The following is a 24,894-nucleotide window of genomic DNA, read 5'->3' as shown; positions in this document are numbered from 1 at the left end:
TGCATCCAGGGGCAATCATCCACAGGTAATCATAGCATGTCCAATTGCATGTGTATGGTAATGAATAGCTGCGGGCTGTTTCAGCTGTCATTGCTTTGTCTATCGCTTCCTGCAGCTGTTCACGTGAGTCCAATAGAGCAATCTGAGACGGACCCAAAGGCAAGTTTGAATTGGACCTTAGGACAAGCCTAAAGCACTATTTTCAGCTATGTGACTGTAATGTTCAAATTACATTGGACTGAAATGAAAACAACTATTGTGAAATTAGGGATACTTATGCTGGTGTGTTAGCTTTGTGAATTGAGCCTTATAAGTTTATATTTTAAAAGGCACCGCAGACAGAATGAGAAGAGTAAATAGTAGTTGCGGGCCAGAAAAACAGCACTTTTGCCGCTCAACAAAAAAACTCCAGAATGTCTAAATGTAGCCAGCTAAAGATATTTAATGGACAACATTTTTAAAGCAGGAATAAAAAGGCCTTTCTGTGGAACATGGTAAATCTTTTTATATCAGTATAGCAATTATTTTGTTAAATATTTATGCTGAGCCAAAAGCAGTAGCAAAAAATAAATAACTGGATGCTCTACTTATAGCTTAGTAAAAGATAGTATGGAGATGTTCTGATCCAAGTAGTCCAGCTGATAGCCATCCACAGGGACAACAAGCACGTGTCTGCGGTGAAGCAAAATTGGCATTGATTACATGGACAAACTTATTCTGCCTTACTCTACCCCAGCACTGATAGGTCAAAATTGTTATACCCGATTTTGTTTCTCAACCTAATTCCCTATCTATTCCTTACATTTTATGTATTTCTACTATTTTTTTAATTTCTAATATTTTCCTCTTTGGATGAAGCTTACACATGCAACAAAACAAAAAAAGGCTTTGCCAACTTAACAGTCCAAAATCATTCAGGTTATAGGACCATGAAAATTGCACACACTAGGTCAACTAAAATATTTTTGTATTGTATGTTTATATGTTAAAATGCTAACAGTTTTACTTACAAATACATGCTAGTAGTAGTAATTCAGTAGTTTAGTTGATGTGAATCAGTCTAGCAAGACAACATGCCATTGAACCTATGAGAGGAAGCATCTAGAGATTCTTAGCTGTGTTAAGACGCTGTCATTCTCTATGTTATCTTGTTTCAAACAAACTGGCGTTCCAACAAGCAACAGACTCCATAAAGTAGTACTGCTCACCCCCTGTAATGCTCAGTCACAGAGCTTGCCCTATAGCTTCTCTTAGAATAACCTGGTATAAAGTGCTTTCTTCCTCTCCATCAAATGACCTGTAAAGAACCGCTTCTGGTTAGGCAGCTGCTAAGTGAGCGTTAACATACGTAGTCTAAGTCCACAAGCCATTTCTTGTTTGCAGGTGTAAACAATATGCCGTGTGTGACTCCTGTGATACAAACACTCACACAGTATATTGTATTCAGACTCTCCTGCAGATCTTAAAACATGAGAAAATTAAAGTTTATGTAAATCCAAAACTTTTCCTTTTTCGGGGAATGTTTTAGAGCCCAGTAGAAAGGCATCATGGCACACTCACAAGTCAGCATGTAAAAAAACTTGTCTCAACACTAAGGTTAATAACAGAGGTTTGCATACACGTCTTCTGCAGAAAATGTGAAAGCCGCACAGCCTCGCCAAGGCACCTCTTATAGTGCGGTCCTAACTCTAAACTATGAGAGTCTCCATCTTGGATCACATGGGGGCAGAAGATTTCAAGTTGGGTGCAGGTTTGTCAGGAGGAAGCGCAACCTCCTTAAAGGCACAGGAACACACAAGGGATCCCGCACATCCCAATGGCAGCTAAGAACCCCCATGCATCACTGCACCAAATGTGCCATGATACCTTTCTACTGTCTACTGTTTGAAGCCCATTTCGTGTGCACCTTACTGTATAGTTGGTGACAAATTGTTGAGTGCGTTGGACATTTGTTTTGTTTTAGAGCCCATACACACCTAACAGCAATGAACCACAGCATAAGTGTTTTCGTATGTTGAGGTGCGTTTGCATTACGTAGCCGATTAAGAATAGGCTGTAAAGCACCTCAAAACATGTAAAATTTGGGGCATGCTGCATTTTATACTGTAAAGCACATTGTGCACTGCGTGGCAGTTTAGGTGCGTATTGGTGGTGTGCTGGGGTGCCATTCAAAATAAATAGCACTGCAAGGTACAACATTACTGTAACACACTGGTGACAACAATACACGTCAGGTTGTTTATTGCTGTCCGAGTCCCATATGGAAATTTTGTTTCATTTCCTGACTCAGAGACAAAACAGGAAGTAAGAGGAGGTCTCTTCAATGACAGGTTTTCCCATTGAAAGATTTCCCCTCCTTTCTGCAACAACTCAAAAACTTTGGATTTCCCCTCAATTTCTGTACTAGAGACGAGTCACCAGTACAAATAGGGTGAATATTCTCAGTGGGCAAACAGACAGCAATAAAAAGCTGACAGGTTTTTAAAGTCTAACAAAAAAATATGTTTTGGCTTTGCGAACACTATGTTCTCTTAAGAGGACAGAGCGTTATGAGGTGATAACTAACCTTGGAGTGACGCGGGTGAGTTCATCAGATGGGTGCAGGATCCGACAAGTAGTAAAAGTGAATGTGGAGCTGGTCTGAGACAAGCATTTCCCCGGATGGTGCACTACATACAAGACAATAAGACATCTATTATCCACATATCAAACAATATCAAAGTCTAATCTTTGGAAGAAGCATGTACAGAAAGGAGTTACAAAAATAATGTTAGCTTATAATCATATTGACCACAACCATCAAATTATATTAAATCACAAAGCATGGCATTCTTTGGTCACAGCATGTCCAAAATCAGCTTTCGATTGAAAGGGGCATTCGATCATGATAGAATTTGGAGGGATGACTATCACACTAATGCTGAGGACAGAATTGCTGTTAGCCATAGCAACCAACAGAATTTGAATCAGATCAGCCTGATGCTATGTGATTCTGCATAGTGCCTCTGACCCTTAGCTTTGCTGAACGATTAAAAGTGTTAGCGTACAGAGGTCCATGTATTAAAAACTTGAATGATGGACCATGGAAATGTTGCTTCACTAGATTCTGGTTAGTTTACGAGGACAGATTGAAAAATACAAATATCTGTTTGCTATGGGGCGACAAATCTTTCTCTCCAATGTTTAAAGTGGATTCGATGTTTGTCCTCTACAGCATGTGCTGTATGTGGAACTAATATGTACTAGACAATGAACATTTACTGCTAAGGCAATAAATGAAAAGTAGGTAATACATTGCCAATAAAGTTTTAAGTGGTTTGAAGCAAATCCACTGTACACAAAGACAGAGCGAAAGCCCATTTAAAGACATTTTAACAGGCCATAATGCAGAAGCTGAAACGGATCATGGGTTCTTTGGAAACCCATCAAGGCAAGTTGCCATGCACTTGGGCATTTATAGATATCTATATCTGGTGTGGTTTAGGGGGAGAACTGAGTAACTTTTTAGATCCTGTCAATGATAGAAAGGTGAAGACAAAGTATGATTAGTAAGGAAAAGAAATGTAGATTAGCAAAATTCTTTCCTGAGTAATATTATAGTGAATACAAAATTGCCATAGTCTTGTATATCTCAGGAAAGAAGTGTGCTATGTAGTATATTAGCAATCTCTTCATTTTGAAGACCACTGAAGGCATTTGATCAATCATAATAATGCTTCCAAATGTTATATCAATTATTGATTAGCTATAAAGGCTGCTAAAATTAGAGTCAAGCAAAGATTGTAGCACAGAAACGATAAAGGTACAAACTGCTTATAAGGAGCAGACTGAAAGGCGACAGTAAAGTAAGCAGATAGCTTGTACATTATGTACATTTCCTCAACAAACCTCGAGTTTTCCAATGTTTTCAAGGGATTAACATCACATAACTGAAGCTGCAGGTTCAATGAGCATTAGTGGTTTTACAAAAAGAAAAACAAAAGATTTACCATGTAGCCAAAACATCCTTTATCTTGGAGTCAGCTTAAACCCAACTCCGGCCAAAAGTTCTCTTTGTTTTAGATTGGAGATTTTAGAACAGTCTGTGATCCCAAACCACATTTAGAACCTTTGTCAGGCTTTTATTGCTCTGTGTGTCTTCCTGAACTGGTAACCCCTGTTCCCCTCATTCTTTTTATCCTGGTGTTACAGGGGTGTCACTAAGACACAAAGCAAGGAGAACTCTCCCCACTGGAGTCACAAACATAAAAACCTTAGAACTGTATTCACATAAAGAAGAACTCCAGGCAAATGACAAATTAACCCTTGCAATAGGGCTAATCCCACACTCCAAGGGTTAAGTGCCTGTTTTGATCTAGGATCTAACAAAAAAAATATATACTCAGATATTCCTGGCTGTTAAACCGGTCCCCACAGCCTCTCCCTCTGCGTTCTCATGTCTGATACACTGTGACTAACATACTGCTACCATGCTAGTGTGGGTGACTGAAGCACTGTAACTTTGGTGTCACCTCTACACCTGCTCATTGTTCTGTGCTGACCCAATGATGAAGTCCTCCCATAGACCTCCAACTCCTGCCCCTGTAATCCTGCTACCAGCTCTCACTGCTTGAAACATGTTAGGCTGACAGTACAATGCCATAAGGTCCTTCTCAGAGAGCTGGAACTTTCACTCAGCATGATTTTGGCATGCAGAGGATTATGGAAAGTATAGGTAGGTGTGTGAGTGTTTTTTTAATGAATACATGACTAGACCAAGGACATTTTAGGTATAGATTCATCTGGTGTTCTACTGCAACCTAAAAGCTATGCCAACATCAGTGCACGCTTGTATTATACTGGCCCGGTCAAGTTAACAATAACAACAACTATACATCCTGAATTTTATCTTGCTCAGCCGGCTACAGGTGTTAAAGAAGAACTCTGGGCAAAGAACAAACATAAACTTACCATTGCATTGGGGCTACCCCTGTACTGCAAGGGTTAAGTGCTTGTTTTGTCTAGGGGATGGAAATAAAAGCCCTTTTAATTACCTGATCCCGGCTCCTGCTCTCTCCCCTTCTGTTCCCGCTGGTGGAATGTTCTTCGGCATCCTCACATCTAATGTAGGTAAATGGACCTACATAAGACATGATGATGTCAGTGGTCCTTAGACCGCCAGAGCAAAAGGGGGGAAGGAGGCTGCAGGAACTAGTATAGCAGCCTGCAGGGAGCCAGTAAAGCAGCTTTGAGTCCCTTAGGCAAAATGAGAACTTAACTCTTGCAGCATGTGGGTGGTCCCACTGCAAGAGTAAGTTTTTTTCTTTGCCCACAGTTCTTCTTTATAATTGATGCAATTACACAGATAACTGGACAGCAATGAAATAATTGGAATACTTGGAATGTATATGCTCTCATTCTACTTTCATCTGTCTAGCTGTTGTAAAATAAATGAATAACAAAAAAATGTTACAAACTACCACAGTATCAAACATAAAAATATTACACCAAAAAAGATGGAACACAATATGCATGATTTAAGTATTTCAAAACTCCCTTTAATAAGAGCATTTAGCTTTGTCCCATAAAATCTCATGGAAATGTATCAACAAATATGTACAAAAATAGTTTCCATTAGTGCAAAAAGATCATTTAGCAGTGCAAAACTATCCATGGAGGACCAGATCCTATTTACATAAATATACAGTATGTTTCTCTAAAATTCAAGAAAAAAAAAAAAGTGGCAGGACTGAATATAGCATGATGAGTGCGGTAAATAAAATGAAAACAAACATTTAAAATATGATCCCTATACTATGAAGTTCAGTAATTCTAGATAGAAAAGTGCACATTATATTACAGACACATACAAGTGTAAAAATGTGTTGTCCCTGACAATGCAGAAGGCAGCATTCTCAATTTTAAGATGCTCTAGTGTCAGAATTTAAAGTGAACCACTCATGATTGGGCTTATCAAGAATATGAGTTTTCATTCACATATAACTATGCGGCATTACTAATATTTTTATTCAACCCCTTATTTAGCTTTACTCGGTATGAGTCTATCAAAGCCTCATACATCATCTTGAGTCAGGGGATCAGAGGCCACTAAAAGTCTGAGAGGTGTGCCTTAATAACTGCATGACCTCACACAATAGCTGCTGAGGAGGGCAGGAATTGTCAGACTTTAGGTGACCTTCGGAACTTTGACAAGCTTAAAACATACACATTAGGAGAAATTGTCAATGCGAGATCTGGATTGGTCATCCTAATCCTTCCTTCCAAATGTAGTCATTGACCTGTACACCTTACATCCACATTCTTGTTATAGGTCACTGACTCAGTAAGCTGTAAAGCAAATACATGGATTCCAGCTCCAGTATTTCTAGTCTGACAAGTATCTCGAAGTGTCAGGCAAAGCAGCCAAAGAAAGTAAAAGCTTAATAAGGGGACAAATATAAATCATTTATATGCAAGTATGCACGGTCACAAGAACTAGTATTCAAGACATGGTATACAAACTCTTTCCTAAGTCCAGTAACAACTGCTACTCCAACTCTTGACTTTTAACTCTAACTTTATGGCAAATCTGATACTGCTGAAAAGAGCTTCCTATGATGTGCAGGTTTTGGGATTGTTCATTGTGACCAATAAGAAATATTCCAAATTCACCTAATGTTAAGAAGAATCTACAGACTTGTGGAATATTGAAAGTAAATTGGTATTGTGAGATATCTGTAGGCTGCCACTGCTAAACGACTACATTTGCTAGCTCCCCAACTATCTCTGACCAATTCTTGAACCAATGACCTGGAACAAGTATACAGCCTGTGAAATCAATTACTGGTTTATATATTTATTCAGAGTGTTAAAGCCTCTGATGGTATAGAACTTTTCTGGTACGGATTTATTAACCCTGCACAGAAGCATATGCCTATCATGAGGATTCATTGTGTTATTTCCCCTCTAATTTGGTACAGATGTATGCTTTGATAACGGATAATTGTGCTCGTTGTTTGCCCAACTGTGCTACAACTGTAAGGTTATCAAAATCAGCTTAAGAATAGCTCGGCACACCAGTTATAGCATGGCCAAGCGCAGCTCCAGATGTGTACAGTCATGTTGTTAACAGCAGTGTCTATATGTATCTTGCAGGAAGTAACAGTTTGAACATTTCACATTAGATAAAGTTGAGGACAGCATACGTCATATATTACCAAATTTCTTTTTAAGGTGGAGTTACACATTAACAAGTCACTACAAAAGTGACCAGACTCCTATAAAGTTGTGAAATGCTGTGTAAAATTACTACAAGCCAAAACAGGAACAAATGAGTTCTCCCTGCTAATAAAACACTGCCCGTGTACTGATATAGATGTAATGGCATACCTAAAATATGTACTTGACTGTAAATAATAACATGTGCATCATTATATCCACTTATAAATGTAATAGCACACCTCTGCCAATTTTGAACAGAAGACAAAATGAAACCTGTTTACTTGCAAACCTCCACAAGATGGCAGTGTAACCCTACTTGTTGCAGCATAAGACATTTCCCATAAAAACAGCACATGTCTAACTACCAGATGCATCACCATACAAAAGGGTCTCTTCGCCAACAACTTTAGCAGTTATTTATTCTTACCAAGATCAACAAATGAGAATCTGCGGCTTTAAAACTTTGTATTACAGTAAATGAAGCCTATGATAGAGATGGGAGCAACCACTGTTTTTTTTTTATTGTGTACAGGCCATTATTCTGATCATGGCTTTAATACCCAGTTGCCCTAAAACAAGCACGTAGCAGGTGAAGTCTGGATATTTGTACCATGCCAAAGGATTGTGAATTAGTGAAGCCAGGATAACAACAACAGTACTACAATACTCACATTTAGATGTCAGCAGTGGAAGCTCCCACATTTCTATCCTCATAAGTTTCCTTTAAAGAGGTAAAGTATATGGCAATGCAAGTAGATTGCAATGTAGTTTCAGACTAACCGCTCTCCAAGTCTGGAGTTAGTTGTACATTGTTAAGGCTTTCTAGTAAAGCTGGCCACAGACATCAGGAAATGACAAGATGTGCACATATGATCTGAATAACCCCTGAATTGATGTCTTATGGCAATAAATCGAGCACTCAGGTCATACCTAGCAATTCTCTTCAGGTGGGGAGCAGAAGGATCAACTGTTGTTGGTACCCTGGCTCCTAAGTGCAAAAACATTTGCCCCCCCTACTATCAATATGGACAACAAATGTTTGTACAGCAATGGACAGGTTAGCTCCTATGGAATAAGATGACCTGCACAATATGCAAAATGTTCATGTGATTGTACTTGACTGTAAAGGTGGTGAAGGTGAGCAACTGTAAGTGCTTATTGGTTCCATAAACAGATAATTGATATGTGTAAAAGTAAGGGAACTGTAAATCCCTGCACTGGTTTACCATCAGGAAACATGAAGCAATTATACTAGTTTTTCTTACTTATTATATTACTTTCTCCCCAGAAATATGTAGGCCAGGATTGTCTAAAGCTGCCCACAAACGAGACAAATCATGAGATATATCGTCTCTGAGCACCTTAACAGGCTGAGCTTCCGGTTAACAAATTCTTTACATAAAGTGACACTAAACTCAGAAGTTAAATCTTAACAATGCATTCAAGTACCTTAACTACTAACTAAAATGTATCTTATTTGTGCATCACTCGGCTGTAGATCCTCAAATCTTCTCTGAATTGGTGCTGACACTGTCCTTCCATCTGGAGGGTGGCTACTTTTGTTCCCCATGGCTACTGTGCGTATTGTAAAGTAGCCACCACTGCAAACTCATTCCCGTGATGGATTACAATCTCCATACAAATTAGTAAACTAAATGAAAGATTGTAGTACATCACAGGAGCAAGCTCAGAGCAGTGGCTACTTTACAAAACACACAGGGACCACAGGGAACAAAAGTAGCCACCCTCCAGAATGAAGTACAGTGTCAGCACAATTCAGAGATGATTTGAGGATCTACAGCCAAGTGATACACATACGATAAATTTTAGTTAGTAGTTAAAAGGTATTTAAATGCATTTTTTAAATTTAACTCCTGAGTTTAGTGTCACTTTAAGTAAAGAATTCATGGGATTTGTAGTTTCTCACCAAAGCTGGAGTGCTGAGGTTGCCTACCACTGAGATAACATTTTGAGAAGATCGGCAATGGCAGCCTTATTGCTACAAGTGTCTTCGAATGGCTGATGGTTAAACTTCACAGGAGATTAAAATCTCTTGCTACATAGCAATTTAAGTTATTACCAACATGCTGTGTTGCAAGCAAGGCCAATGCAAAGAAATTAATAAATAGCCTTTCATGATTTAGCACTTTAGAACATCCAAAACCAAAATGTCAGTTTTGAGTGCATACCACTGGGTTGAATTCCAAGTTGATTTCTTCTATTCTCTGGGAACTCTGGCGAGAAGATTAACCTGCTATGGTTTTTATCATTACAGAGGTAGCCTTACATTCCTTGGAGTGGTGACACTAGAAGTAGTTTAGCACAGTGCAAATTCCTTGTAAACTTTGTTTACAGCACCCTGATGTTTCTGCAGAAAGCAAACATTAAAACATGCAATATTTTCATTTACAAGACTACTCAGTCAAAAACGTTTTTTTGAAATGCTTGGCACCTAATTTGTGAAAATATGTGAAATCGTCATTTGCCAGCCTCGTTCTTTTAGCAGCCTTTATACATGAAAAACTGTGGTTCTAGCAAAATGTAAAACAAATGCAACCAATGGGATCTGCTTATTTAGAGATTAATGGTTTAGTAGTAAGGAGATCACTTTCTGAATGTAGAAACACACGTGCGGATGTGTTGTGGTGTGGAGGTGAAAATGGCCCAATATTTAATATCCTGTGAAGATGTCCATTTTACAGGACGTAAGGAGGATCCCTCACCAGACCCCTCATCATCGTCTGTCGCGGGCTCTTGCAAATCCTCGGGGGCAGCATGAGAAAGGCTTGAACAATTCTTGCTGTCAGACACAGTCACTTGTGCTTGAGACCTCTCACCTGAGGTCTCTGAGTGATGGACGGAACTCGAGGTAGTTAAGCTCTTGTAAGGAATGTCACCTGTCTCATCTTCTTCATAGTCTGTGAAGCGGTACACTTCCTCCTGGTCCAGATCTAAGGTTCGGAAGCCTTTGGTAACAACACCAGGCCTAGGATCCAGGATTCCTCCAAGATGTGGTTGTGCCAACTGTTGCCATTGATGTAAAGTTGCTGATCCTGAAAAGGCAAGAAAACTGGTGTTCAGGTACAGCTATACGTTACAGGAATATACCTTCCAACATAAAAAAAACAAGAATTATCTATTTATAAGCCTTGTCCCAGATATAGAAAGGCTGTGATACAGTTCATCAGGGTCTGAACACAATTGTGCCTATGTTTATCAAGTTACACTCTACAATAAGTTCAGTTAAAGAGAAGGATTCCCAAAATGCAGACAATAAAAGGAGACTAAATCTGAATGTGTTTGTTGCCTTTTGTAAGTGTATAATACAGTATAGATCTATATATAGATATATATTACCATAGTAATAAGCAAAGTATATATTGGTTAAAAAATGGCTTAGATCAGTGGGTTATATTCCACCATAAAAGCTAAAGTAGCCACTGCTCCAAGCTCACTCCCATGATGGACTACAATCTCAATACAAATGAATAAATTAAAGTGAGATTGTAGTGCATCAAGGAAGCAAGCTTGGAGCGGTGGCTACATTACAACACACACACGGACCATGGGGAATAAAAGTAGTCACCCTCCAGAAGGAAGCACAGTGTCAGCACCAATTCAGAGATGATTTGAGGATCTACAGCCGAGTGATACTCAAATAAGATACAATTTTGTTAATAGTTAAAAGGTACTGGAGTGTATTAAGATTTAACTCCTGAGTTTAGTGTCACTTAAAACTATGCTACCAGAGCTCAGGGGTTTTTACAGAAGGTTCAGGTATGTACAGCATATTTGCACTTTGACAGACTAACCTGTCAATGTGCCCCAACCAGCAATGAGATGGTCACAGTCCCCCTTGTCGCTTAGCCACTGCCACGTTCACCCAGTCTTTTTCTGGGTTGAGCATCTTTAGCCATCTGGATTGGCTGGGATGACATAACTCCTGCACATTTACTGCATCCCTGCACCAAAGACATGCCAAGAATTTACCCTGAGCTCCATTTGCATGGCTCAGTGTTTTTTTGTTTTTTTTAAACAACATCGCTGGCACATGAGACATACAGAGCCTCTTCCGCAGTAAAAAGTTGCCAGCAATGCGTTTTTTTTAGACTTAAGTTCCACATTACCACAATGCAATTCAAGGCATGCCAACACACAATATGAAAATACATTTCATATGCAGCCTAAGCTTTCTTTCCAAACATTAATGAATAAAGCATTGCGAATAATGCCTCACAACCTGATGAATGAACGGGCAGCCAAATCTTTTTGGAGGAAACTATGAAATCACTCTTACACTTTGTACATACACAGTCAGCGACAGTTATACAAAAAGACTTTCTACCTAACCTGTGATACCAATCTGACAAAATAATGTATTTGTCCTTATACCAGACTGTTGCCAGATAACATCTAATTAAGCGAACATTCAGCTTGTATATGGCAACTTATACAATACCAGTGGTCAACAAGGGGCATTTCTTTTATTACTAGATGTTAACAACATAAAAAGATATGTGAATAAGTCAAATTTTTCCAGCTGCGGGCCACTGAAACAAAGCATGTACCAAGAGAAATATGTTGGCTGTCAAAGGTGATTGCCATCCCAAAATGCTACCTCTACCTGTCTGACTTTATTGAAAGTAGTGAATCCAGAGTAGCTAACCCAGATACCGTGAAAGGATACAGGAGAACTAACTTTTTCAAAAATATTTCAACAGTGATAGCCTCCCCTTTTCCTTGAAGCTATTTCAATGATCTGCTGGTTTTCTTGCACCAATTTTGTCTATTGTCTACCCTTTCTTAGAACCTACTAAATAAGCGGACCTTGAAGGGTTTTGTGTACTGGAAAGGCTACAGTTTAAGACTGATGCATATCATTATTATGCGTACATAAGAAAAGAAAATATTGCAATGGCATGACAATGGTATTACAGTTTTATCTTAAATCCCTGAAAATTCCCACAGATACCTGTTGAGTCTGTCAGTAAAGTCCTTCTAATGCAACTTCCTGTCATAGGGTGGCAACAATGCTGCACTGCCCCTAATTCAGAGCAGCAATACCATTCTCATGTAGGCTGTGCCTGCTTGCAGTACAGTGGCATGTTGTAGGGGCTGTAGCTATTAGCATTGTTACTTCACAAGCATGTAGCTTGTCAATCAGCACCTAGACATACCTAGTCCTGCCCACTGTTTTCTGGATTGGCAGCACTGCCTTTGCTGCTGAAACCCTCCCACTGTGTGCTGAAATGTCTTTGAGGGGGAGCATGTAAAGAAAAAAAAAAAAGGATTTGGATGAGTCAGGAAAACTAAAGGATGTTTTTTTTGTTTACTTTAGGGGGGCTTATGCAACACAAACTAACTGAATTTGGGACTCGTTTAGACTCATGCAGGAGCCTTTAGATGTACCTTAACATGAAAGCTGAATAGATGGACTTCCTAATCAAAAATCTGCAAGTGAGCAGGTACTTTTGCTAATTATTAAATTTGTTTGTATGCAGAGGTTCAAGGAAAGTTTTGAGGGTGAACTCCTGATCAAGCTCATTTCATGAGTAACTGAGCATTTCTTTTTAAGACAGATGGTAAGATTGTTTATTTCTATGATTCATAAAAGTTCACTGGCAAATCATGAGATTGAGGAATTTCTCTCTTTTAATTTAATCTGCTATAGCTTCACTGAGGTTTTGGAATTTGAAGACAAAAACACTCACCCCCTAGAAGAGGGGTTCTATCCTTTATTCAAGATTTCAGACCCCACTGGATTGCCAAATATGTCCCCATACACCTTCCCCAGACTATTGAAATCATAATCATGACCAGTCCTATTAGGTATAAGTATCAATATCAATTGTAAAAAATGTCAGAAGGTTGGTTTTCCTTTGCATATGTATAGCTAGGAACAGAAGGGCTGGTGCGATTTAAGCTGTTTTTGTGCAATCAAAAAACAGAATAGAGGTACAGTTACTGACAATGTTGTTTGTAAGTTACCCAACATATCAAGTCACATTCTCCAATTACATTTTTGGTTCAATAATGAAAATAATTTTGGAGCTCCATCCCTCACCCACATCATTTGATTTCAATGTCCCTGATCTAGAATGTCATTAAAAGGTATTCACTTGTGTTTGCTACAGTTTTTTTTTTTTTTAAAACACACACAGTCCAAAGCATGGTTGAGCACTAAACATGAAGTTGGTACTCAAAAATAGAGTAACAGAATTTCCGATAGGTGTGTCAGTGGAAAATCATCATTGTGCTTTTTCAGGTCAGGTTTTCATGTCATTAGACAGTATTTTCTGTCAGACTGTCTCGTAGACTTTTATTGAGAGCAAGTATACGAGCAAAGCAAATCCAGGAAGCCATGCCTTTGTATTTAATGAGTAAACAACAAAATTCCACCAAACAACTTGCCTGCGTTGAAATCGATCGAAAGCTCACCAAGTCAATCAAATGGAGTTTATGGGTTAATAATTCTTTCTTATTATAATTATTTGTAATTCTCAAGTGCTGCCTTGAAAATACCGGTTAAGGACACTATCTGCAAGGAGTGTGCATGTTCTCCCTGTGCTTGTGTGGGTTTCCTCCGGGTACTCTAGTTTCCTCCCACACTCCAAAGACATGCTGAAAGGTTAAATGGCTCCTGTCTAAATTGGCCCTCTATGTAATCATATGATAGGGACCTTAGATTGTAAGCTCCTTGAGGGGAGGGACTGATGTGAATGTGCTCAATGTAAAGCGCTGTGTAAAATGTCAGCGCTATATAAATATCTATAATAAATAATGCTCAATTAGATTATTTTAGTCACATTGAATGATCAGCAATCATTCCATCACATCGATACATGGGTGGCCAGCTCTAGTACAAAGACTCTGTCTCATCAATTAATGAGATATTAACAACACAGGGGGGATTGAGTTACTAAAGAAATAGAGACTTCTCACTTTTAATACCCAATTATGTGCAAGGGATGTTTAAAAAATATTTTTAAAATTCCTTCCTCCCACAGGCTCCCTTCATCTGTACACTTGGTCCCTGAAGCCTCTTTTCTAAAACGTTCTGACCAGCAGTTGCATGCTGACATCATCAAGTACAATATAGGGCCAATAGTCCTGCATTGTAAGTTGAAAAGATTTTACATTCTCTTGCCAAGCACAAGATTTCCCTTCACTGGTACACAGTGAAGCATAGTTAGGCAATTGCAAGAAGGAGATCCCTAATCTTTATAGGGCTTTCAAACATACTCACGCCTGGGTGCTTTTCAAGAGAATTTCTGCATAATTTGGAACACCCTGTCATAAACTAAGCAGCTCTGCCACGACACCAGATGACTAATTTCCCCACAACTAGTGTTGCACAATGTCACAAAGTGTTATTTCAGTGACAAGTAAAACCTAAAAATAAAATGAGCTAGGTTATAATGTACACAATCTTCTTTGACAGAGAGAAAGTCAGGAACATACACCCAAAAGCACACAGAGAGGGTGAGGAAGTGAGCAACTATTATTTCCCTTCTGGGCCTATTCACACTTTGCCACCCATGTTTTTTTAAGTGTTAAAATTGCATTGGCCCTTTCTGGGTCCTCAACAGACATCTACACACTAAAATATGTCCTTTTCCCCAACACACTACAAAACAATCTAATATTTTTATTTTTTTAATATGTTGTGAAGTGTTGAAGGATCAGGTGTGTTTTAAAACACACACAGATATACGTTGGGGGACAAAGAGGTCATGCTTGTGGAATTCATTGATTTGTGTACTGAAGATTTTATAAAATGTAATTCTTTTATATGACTAAGGCACCTTCTTGTAGGAACTTGGAGAGTTCCCCACCTTTCACTGTAGCCTGAAAACAACAGCAACACCTCAGAGTTGTTTAATGGGAGATTCAGAGTTAATACTGCTTATCCCTACTCCCAACAGATTAAGGACCTGTACACATGTGCTTTTGAGCCAGTACGGCTTCACCCCCCTCCCCCCTCACCCCCAGCAAGTCCATGGCAATGCAAAAGCAACTTCTAATAGCTTAAGAGGAGGTCAAATGCAGGTCAGAAATACCTGCCAATTAATTCAGAATGATCTAACGAGTGTCTCGAACTGATATCAAATGCAAGCTAAATGCAATCAAGTATTTGATTCTCTAATGGGTTCATATAATTCTACAAGACTTAGGTGGGGAGATTTCCCTGCCTTCCTACAAGCTAAAGTAGTGATTTACAATATGCAGGTATTTTAATATAGGGATCAATGCATCTATATACACTACCTTTAGCAACAAAGGAATGAAAGGGAAGCTCGGACATGCATTGGCCTGACACTCTGCTGCAAATCCTTACAAGGTATACATACCATTGATTACAGCACTTAGAACACACCCTGAACCTTTTTTGTCTTTGAGCTGGAAGCATGGTCAAGGTGAAGGCAGTAAAAGAAAAAAATAAAAAGAATGAAAAGGGGAAATGCAGAAATAAGAAAAGAAAATCGAAAACAAAGATAGATACTGTAAATCAATAAAGATTACGATGGACGTACTAAACTATAAATTCTCAGTCACAATATAAAAAGGGGCATACAATAAAACTTTTACTGAAGACTCTTTTTAATCTGTTAAACTAAATTTTAATCAGACATTCTTCTTGGGGTGAACAAAATTACCAGCAGATCAGACTCATGATTACACTGAGTATCAAATTCATAGCATTCTAGAGTAACTGCAGAAGAAGGGTAAGAACCAATGTCAGGTTTTTGGAGCTTTGTAGGTGAGATTCTCCCTCTCATTTATTGTCCCCGTGACCAAAGGTTCAAACACTTCCCCATGTTGTTATAGATCTATGGGTCCTCTCTGGAGATATGTCTTGCCTTGGTAACAAGTTTTACTAGCATAAAAAGTGAGGGAACTCCCCAATAGCAACACAGGCAATACAAACTTGACCTACCCTTGGACACTGCCTGGAGATTTACTTTTGAGTGTATAAAGAACAAAGTGAGGTCTACTCTGACAGAATTTTAAAAAGTAGAAAGGCCGGCTTCCCAAATGAACCATATGCCCCTATTATATTGTGAGCAAGCAAATTGACAAAACAAAATATAACGAATTCAATGGATAAAGAGGAAAACAAAAGTGAAGATAGAAGAAAAGTAACAGATTTTATTGAAAGATCAGAAGCGATACAAGGGCACATGGCATTACATGATGTCCAATAAGGGCAGCAGGTAAACACACAAAGCAGAATGTAAATACCAAAGCATAAATTACAGAAAAGCTCAAAAGTGCTTGGCGGTTGAAACATTTAAAAGTGCATTTATTTTTTTTTTCAAAAAAAGCCATGACATAATTTTACTAAGCTCCTGGGCTTTGGTGGCTTTATAAATGTGGCAAAATAAGACATTATGTACTCGTAATGACTAAGTTATGGGGTTAAAGGGTCTACAGTTATCAAGAGAAACACTTCAATTAGGACTAAACAGCCATATCTGTCTAACCATGTTTTATATAGCACTCTCTCTACATTCAGACTGTCATTAAGGTACAAATTTCAAAGTGCTTTTTAATAAGTGCACAGCATCTGCCAAGTTGCTCAAAAGTGAATTCTGATTCAAAGTAGCTGATGTTAACACAGTGTTGAAGATTCAAATGACCAAAGGGCAATTTAAAGATCAAATATATAACCCATCTAACAACATTATTATTATTATTATTATTTTTTCAGAGGCTGTGTACTTGCAAACTGATTAATTTAACTCAGATAGTTTTCTCCAAATTTCAACAATTTCTGCTTCTTTAAAGGAAGATGTGTGTATGAACATTTCCACAAATGATTTACTTATACAAGGTAAACCTGTGCTCATCATTTTGGTTAATATCAGTTAAAAGTGTAACTATTGTACCCTTTTCATCTAATGCGGTTTTACTTAATAAGGATACATACTAGATCTCATCACAAACAAAGTGGTTTGTGATAACAATAATAATACATCTGTTTCCTATAAGCCAATTGCTACACCACATCCTATAAAAGCAGTGGTCCTCAACCAGTGACTTTTACTCCATATGTAGCTAACGGCAGAATCTCAGAAGGAACTCCTAGACGGCCTATTTGTTACTCCTGCACCATTAAACACATTCTGTGTCATTTAAAACAAAGTTTCAGGAAAGTTTGTGTTTCGGTTTTGTTAAATATTCCCCTTTCTTGACAGTAAATATTTCCAGAGACACAAACAGGACAGTGGAGCGGGATTAAAACTACTGTCAGGTTTTAGCACGGTCAGGATATGTTTCCAACCAATAAAAACCTGACAGGGGTTTTAATCTTTCACTACTCTGTTTCCCCTATACTTGTTTAGTCATTACATCAGAACAAAGTGTGTTAAGGGCGTGCCGAGTACACTAACCCAAACCAAGCTTGACCTTTTAGAAATCAGTTAAGGAATTAATACCTATTGCTAGTTACAGCTTAAGAATTACACATTTGTACATCCTCAATTATTTTTTTTTCTTTTTCTTTATCTAACCGGTACTGTATGTATGGTACACAAGCTGAGAAAGGTTGGGAACTCTGCTATATAGCATTAACTCTAAAAGACCTCAAACCAACATCGAGGGTGGCTGTCCCTAAAATAGAAAGAGTGCGAGTTGTGTAAAGTGCCTGCTTTTTGGTGATGTATCAGAGACCACAAGGATTCACTAAGCAAAACATAGAAGGGCCTGGGCCCCTTGTCACCTTCTAGGGGCTTCACGATCTGCAGTTTCTCTGGCAGGTAAGAGCGGCTGCTGAAGGACATTCCTGAGATGCCAGTGAACTCTGACAACCTGGAGGAGTGGGTGCCCAAGGACATGATGCTTTCTGTAGGCGTTAGAGACCCACTGCGGAGCTCTTCTTTCTCAGCAAGGCTACGCAGCTTCCGCTCTTGATCGTCTTCAAAGAACTTGCGCTCTAGGATGTAGTTCTCTCTCCGAAGGGACAACCGCCGCAAAGCTGTCTCTAGGTCATTAGACCCTGGAGTGCCCGGTGTTCCAGGCTTCTTGTTCTTATCATCACTATAGACAAAGAAAACAAAAACATATAGTGCACGGAACAGGACAAAATATAGCTTATTTCTTTTTGTAAATAAACACACAGCCAAAAAACACGGCACAGCACATCTACAAACCTATATCCATGTAAAATAACTTCAGAGGAGACCACTCTCCAAAGCAATTTATTTGCTTCAGGTTACTGGAGGAGGGGGATAACCAGTTCAGCATTCATAGCTGTATACCCCTTACCAGACCAGAGCAATTTTGACCAATTTCTACCATGGGCCTGTTTATTTGGCGATAACTTTGTCATTACTTAGGATAAAGTAATATATACACTGAATGGCCAGATTATTATGACCACCCCATCAGTACTTCGTTGGGCCACGAGATAACTCCACGAGTTTACTTCGTTGGGCCGCCTCGTGACTCCACGAGATGTTGAAAGGTGATGCGAGGAATCTGACACTGCACTGTTGCCCTTCTGTTGTCTTGTACCAGTCTTGCCACTCTCCGTTCTTCCCTAACATTGACTAGTCGCTGATGGCCACAATTCGCATGTTCAGACCCAGATTTTCGGCTGACAGTCCAGTCTTTAAAAACTTTAACAATGAGCCCCTCTTGAAAATTTAACGAATTCTGCTGTTTTGCTGATACTCGCTCCATGGCTCGCGCCAACAATCATCCCACGTTCAAAGGCTGTTAGATCGCGTTGTTTCCCCGTATCTTCAGAAAAAAATCACTTCTACTGTCGTGGTAAACAACCTGCTTCCCTATTTATAATGGTCAGGCCCTCTAGCAACTTCAGCGCGAAATTATAGCTAATTTGCCTACAAACGTCAGGTGGTCATAATAAACTGGCCACTCGGTGTACAAACGTATTATTTTTCTATTTTGGTCAGTGTTATGATTTTAAAAAAATATCTTTACTGTAAATAACATTTTGTTTTATAATTTGTCAAAATGGTTTTTTTTTTTCAATTTCTTGTTAAGCAACACTGGAAAAAATAACAAAATAAATGAACTAAAAAATGGACTACAATCTCCTGTTTAGTTAGCCAATTTGCATTGAATTTATCGTCTTATCACATGAGTTTGTAGTGGTGGCTACTTTACAACACACGCAGGGACCATGGGGAATAAAAGTAGTCACCCTCCAGAAGGAAGGACAGTGTCAGAACCAATTCAGAGGTGATTTTAGGATCTACAGCTGAGTGATTCACAAATAAGATACATGTTTGTTAATAGTTGGGGTAATTGAATGCATTTATATGATTTAACTCCTGAGTTTGTCACTTTAATTAGCTTCTGATTTAGCTTTACTTTGTCTAAAGCTGGTTCTTTAGTTTCAGTGTCAGGGGTCCCTAAAGCTGGCCATACACTACTTTCAGGTCCAAATCAGGTAAGGAGGAGATCAAGTGCAGGTTAAATGAACCTGTCAATTAACTCTGAATTATCTCAGAAGCATGTTATACAGTCAGATGCAAGGTGCATTTATCACAAGACCAAAGAATCCTCATTTTTAAAAACGTAGCAATATTTTTAGCCAGTGAGATTTCAAAATTGACAACCATGTAGATGACAATAAAAGATCCTTATCCTTGTGTAATGCTTTGGAAAGTGCATCTACACATTGGGAGGAATTTAACAAAACTGGAGCAGAGAAATCTGGAGCAGAGAAAATCTGGAGCAGATGCCCATAATAACCAATCAGCTTCTCTATTCAGTTTGTTCAGTTAAGCTTTGCAAATGAAAGAGAGAATCTGATCGGTTGCCATCACAGCTGCTCCAGATTCTGTCTGCTCCAGTTTTGATAAATTCCCTTGTGTTTATAGAAAAACATATGCACATTTTTTGCTGATCACTATATACGTATATCAAACAAAACTAACCTGTTGTCCGTTGACTCTGTCTCCAGGATAATGCTATTAGTTTTGTTATCAATAACTATGTTAGAGATATCCCCTCCATAGAGGCTCGAGCGTGGTGTGCTGACACAGCTTGACATTAGAGAGTTCATAGCAGACGACTGGTTAGAGCCAGGGATGTTCATTGGAGAAGGAGCCAGAGATCTTTGTTTTACTACCTGGTTGACATTCCGCACTGTGTCAAACACACGCTTCTGATGATTGCCACTAGGAGAGAGAGGGATAGATCTTATGCTAATCATTCTTATTAATATTATTACTCTTTTATAGCGCACAATCATTTTCTCCATTCTAGTACTTTATTAGGTTTATTCAAGAAGAGAGCGAGCAATATGCAAAGTGCAGCTATCTAGTTTACTATAAAGTTATCTATAGTAAAAAAAAAAAACCTCTCGGATATCAGTATGAAATATAATTGGTTGTTATATATTACTGCACTCTCCACAAAAAACACTGTTCTGTACAATGTCTCATTTAATATGGACATACGGTGACTGTATGCATTGAACTTTGCAACATATATAAAAGCATGAAGAATAAGAACAAGAGCAAAGATACTTTTAAACAATGTATACTTGGTATTTGTCCTCCAACTTTAACCTACCCTCCGCTGCCCAGGTGCATACTTACCGAGTGCTTGCAACCATAACCAGCCACAATGTTTAATTCCTACTGGTTTGGAATTTTTTTTCTGCTGCTAGTGCATGCTCAGTAGATACCAAAAGAACCAAACTAATTCAATGGGATCATCTCCTACCTCAGTTTGTATGCAGGAGAGGCGGGGGGGTTGGTTAAGGTCAGGGATGGGTGGGCAAACAGTTCAAGTATACTCTGATTACAACTATACTTCCCCTGTAAGCAATGTACCATAACATAACCCATGTCCTTAATCAACTAGATATAAACACAAAAAGGAGTTCATGTAAAGGTGCCTATTTACCTTACGAATATCGTCCGATTTTCGCATGCGATCACGTTTTCATCCGATATTCGTAAGGTTGATGGGCCATGTACAGCCTCAGATACTGTACAATCGATCGACTTTTGACTAACCAGCATTTTAGAAAACTTCGGTCAATCGTACGATTTTCGCAAGGTTGGTGGCGTTTCTGTACGTCAAAATTTGTACGATTTACATTGCTCATGTGCAAACGAAAATACGTGCGGTCGATTACCGCAATTCGTCCAGGTGCTTTTTTTTGTAAATAACTGCTGATTGATCCATGCGATAATCGGGGCAGACGTACGAAAATCGTACGACGGTTCAATCATCGGATGAAAAGTTTTGCAAGGTGTATGGGCAGCTTTGGAGAGTGTTTGTTGAGATACCTTAAAAAGGAGAACTATGAGGTGAATGATTTCCACTCATAATCATAGTTAGCGCCGACCTGTGACCATGAAGCTGTCGCAGGTCGGCTCTATTGACAGGAAGTGAGCAAAAACATGCACCGATCTGCTCACTTACCGATCGTCTCCCTGCAGTGAGTGGTGACCGTCAGTCACAGCTCCCTGCAGGGATTCTCCCCATCCCCTTCTCCAGCGCTGTGTGGAGGAACGAACAGGGGAGGGGGTGGGCACAGCTGGCTCTGCCTCTAGATAGGCAGAGCCAGATGAGGCAGAGCCAGCTGTCACTCACGCAGCTGGGTGGATCTCAACAGTATTGTTGGGATCCGTCTCAGCGGCGATGCTCTCAGTATATTGCTGCAATATACGGAGCAATGGGTCACGGGAGGAGGTTAGTATATGTCCTCCCACGACCCTAAAGAGAACTATGGGGAAAAACATGTACCCCATAGTTCTCTTAAGTTGCATCATACCGTGTTTCCCCGAAAATAAGACACTGTCTTATATTTTTGGGAGCTCAAAAAAACACACTAGGTCTTATTTTCGGGGTAGGTCTTATTTTCAGGGTAGGTCTTATATTTTAGCAATTCCCAAAAATAGTACTAGGTCTTATTTTCGGGGTAGGTCTTATTTTCAGGGTAGGTCTTATATTTTAGCAATTCCCAAAAATAGTACTAGGTCTTATTTTCGGGGTAGGTCTTATTTTCAGGGTAGGTCTTATATTTTAGCAATTCCCAAAAATAGTACTAGGTCTTATTTTCGGGGTAGGTCTTATTTTCAGGGTAGGTCTTATATTTTAGCAATTCCCAAAAATAGTACTAGGTCTTATTTTCGGGGTAGGTCTTATTTTCAGGGTAGGTCTTATATTTTAGCAATTCCCAAAAATAGTACTAGGTCTTATTTTCGGGGTAGGTCTTATTTTCAGGGTAGGTCTTATATTTTAGCAATTCCCAAAAATAGTACTAGGTCTTATTTTCGGGGTAGGTCTTATTTTCAGGGAAACAGGGTATATGCAACACAATACCAATAACATTAAAGTGTACTTGCCCATGGACTATGAACATTAAAAGTATTCACATATTCTTAACAGTAAAATAGTTTGAAAACAAGACATCCCTGGCCTCACTATCTGCTTTTAGAGTAGTCCTAATAGAGAAATTTTCATCTAGGAGACACAACAGAAATTGAGAGGAACGTTCTACAAAGTGAGAAATTCGCCTAATAAACAGTTATTCCTGGAAAAGATATTCCCTTACCGTTATGCAAAAAAATGTTTTACCCTTACCTATTGGTCCCATGAGCGCTGTAGAACAAGTCCTAAAATATTTTTCCCCACACAGCTGCTCTGATAAAAAGGCTACTCCCATAAACCATTAAAGGGAAATTTCACCTTTTAGAAAAAAACTAAAATAAATGCACACTTCTTCACAAAAGAAAAAAAAATGTGCATTTATATATAGATTTTTTTTTTGCAACAGAGCCAGTAAAGAATTGCAACCGCATTCCAAACCAAAGATCGGTAAATGGATCATGTGACTGTGTTTGCTGCACTGCCAAACAGGACATTTTGAACATGATACAAAGCTTTTTGCCATATGCATATACCCAAGGTAGTAGGTAGGACTTTGGATGGGTCTTAGACATTAGAATGTAATTGCTCGTATCTAATCTGTTTTTGCTTTATCAAACAACCCTGATTGTTATTTTGGTTTATTGGTTATTTTATTTATCAGAAGTGTAAAATGTGTCCTACTTCATTTCAAGGGGGTCCGACTCATCAATCTGAAGTTCTTTTCTCATGGATCCCTCTATCTCAGCTGCTAAAGAGTCCTGTAATATAACAAGAAATTAGTAATTAGAAGGGTATTAGTCACTGTAACAACAGATTCTGCAAAAAAACTGTTCCTGGCTTTAGGGTGACAACTATGACATTTAAAGAGCAAACACTGGCCGCAATATTTTTTTATTTAATGATCCAGGAATTAAGTATCTCAAGTTACATCTATTGCAGGCTACACTCAAAAGCCTTTCAATGTTCTGATATGAACTATTGCTCCCTTTAGCAATAATATCACAAAGAGGAAAGACGGTAGTACTATGGGTATGAAATCACACAATACCAAATGAATCAGTCTGACAAGTACAATATGCATTCTTAAAAAGCAAACTATAGTGTATTTGAGTGAATACATTTGCTCGCGGTATACTGAGCTTAGGGCGACGGGAGGACGCTAGTTTGTGTCCTCCCGTTACCCTAAGGAGAGCTATGGGGAAAAGCCTTAACCCCATAGTTCTCCTTTAAGAATACACCAGGTCCTGTCATTTAGCTGTCATATAGAAGCTTAGCACTAGGAGGACTGGGGAGCCTTTTGTCAATTTGCAGAAGTCAATACCCTATGTACAGTCTGGCCTTAGAATGTAAGAATCTCCAAGGGGATATAGGGTTTGATCTGAAATCTAACATATACACTTGCAGGCAGCACATGTTGCATGCACTTCAATACTGTTGCTACCTTAGACATTTTTAAGCCAGATTAAATTCCCTGCAACAGCATCAACACATTGTCCTTAAATGCCAAGTAGGAAGAATCGGTCATTTCATATACGAGATGGATTATAAAAAAAAAACAAAAAACAACTGTGGTCACCAGGCATTTAACAAGGCATTTGAGACAAAACTCCATCCAAAACTGAGTAATCCATTTGGTACAGGCATATTATTTATAGTGGGCACAAAAAAAAGAAAAATATTTTTACCATAGGAAATGCACCCAGGTTGTGATAACGCCGGGAAATTACATTTGGCATGGTTTTATTTCTAAGGTTCTTCAGCTCCTCCTGTGCCTCGTGAAGCATTTCCATGCACTCTGCATACTTGTCCTCCAGCTCCCGCAGCTAAATACAGTGGAAAAAAGAAGAGTAAACCACTAAAAATACTGATATTAATTTCTGTACAAACCACTGTGAGATGGAAAATATGGTAATGCACCTAAATAATAAATATTCTGTTAGAAATCTGTGTGACCTGCATATACAGATCAGTGCTCGGCATTGGTGATCATCTGTACAGCCAACTCCCTTCATGTGGCCCACTGTGTCCTCCACCTGTTGGGCACTATGCAGAGTGGCAGCAGGGTGCTGGGACGCGATCTGCGTTCCTGCCCCTAGCACTGATATAAATCACTGTCAGGCAGAGTGATCTCCACCTGGCAGTCCTGTTACAACGTCATAAGGAGACGGAATGGGGAGGGAGCAGATAAGGAAACAGTGAAGGTGGTTAACAGTATTGCCATTGGCCACCAATGCAGGGGGGAGGGATTAACACTGCCACTGACCATCAATGTTTATGTGTGTGTACTGATGTATGTGTATAGGAAAGAAAAATAAAACATTTTGGCTCCTG

At 39.0% G+C, this 24,894-nt stretch overlaps 1 protein-coding gene across 5 annotated transcripts in view; it reads right to left on the bottom strand.

Moving 5' to 3' along the window:
• The window catches only part of TRAK1 (trafficking kinesin protein 1), a 78,725-nt gene that overhangs the window by 2,539 nt on the left and 51,292 nt on the right, over window positions 1-24,894 (bottom strand). For 2 of the 5 annotated variants that reach the window (XM_018561074.1, XM_018561073.1), the window contains exons 9-14: window positions 24,249-24,386; window positions 23,245-23,321; window positions 20,112-20,354; window positions 17,924-18,240; window positions 9,924-10,253; window positions 2,567-2,669 (exon numbers count right to left, since the gene is read on the bottom strand). In XM_018561074.1, the coding sequence (XP_018416576.1) occupies window positions 2,567-2,669; window positions 9,924-10,253; window positions 17,924-18,240; window positions 20,112-20,354; window positions 23,245-23,321; window positions 24,249-24,386 (1,208 nt within the window). Of the gene's footprint in view, window positions 1-2,566; window positions 2,670-9,463; window positions 10,254-17,923; window positions 18,241-20,111; window positions 20,376-23,244; window positions 23,322-24,248; window positions 24,387-24,894 lie in introns of those variants that run through there. The other 3 variants (XM_018561075.1, XM_018561076.1, XM_018561077.1) reach the window with 3 other exon arrangements.

The sequence above is a fragment of the Nanorana parkeri genome, unplaced genomic scaffold (genome assembly GCF_000935625.1).
Source record: "Nanorana parkeri isolate BGI_ZX_2015 unplaced genomic scaffold, ASM93562v1 scaffold498, whole genome shotgun sequence".
Taxonomy (NCBI): domain Eukaryota; kingdom Metazoa; phylum Chordata; class Amphibia; order Anura; family Dicroglossidae; genus Nanorana; species Nanorana parkeri.
Note: the sequence above shows the minus strand (reverse complement) of the source record. Positions and strands in the feature narration are given on the sequence as shown.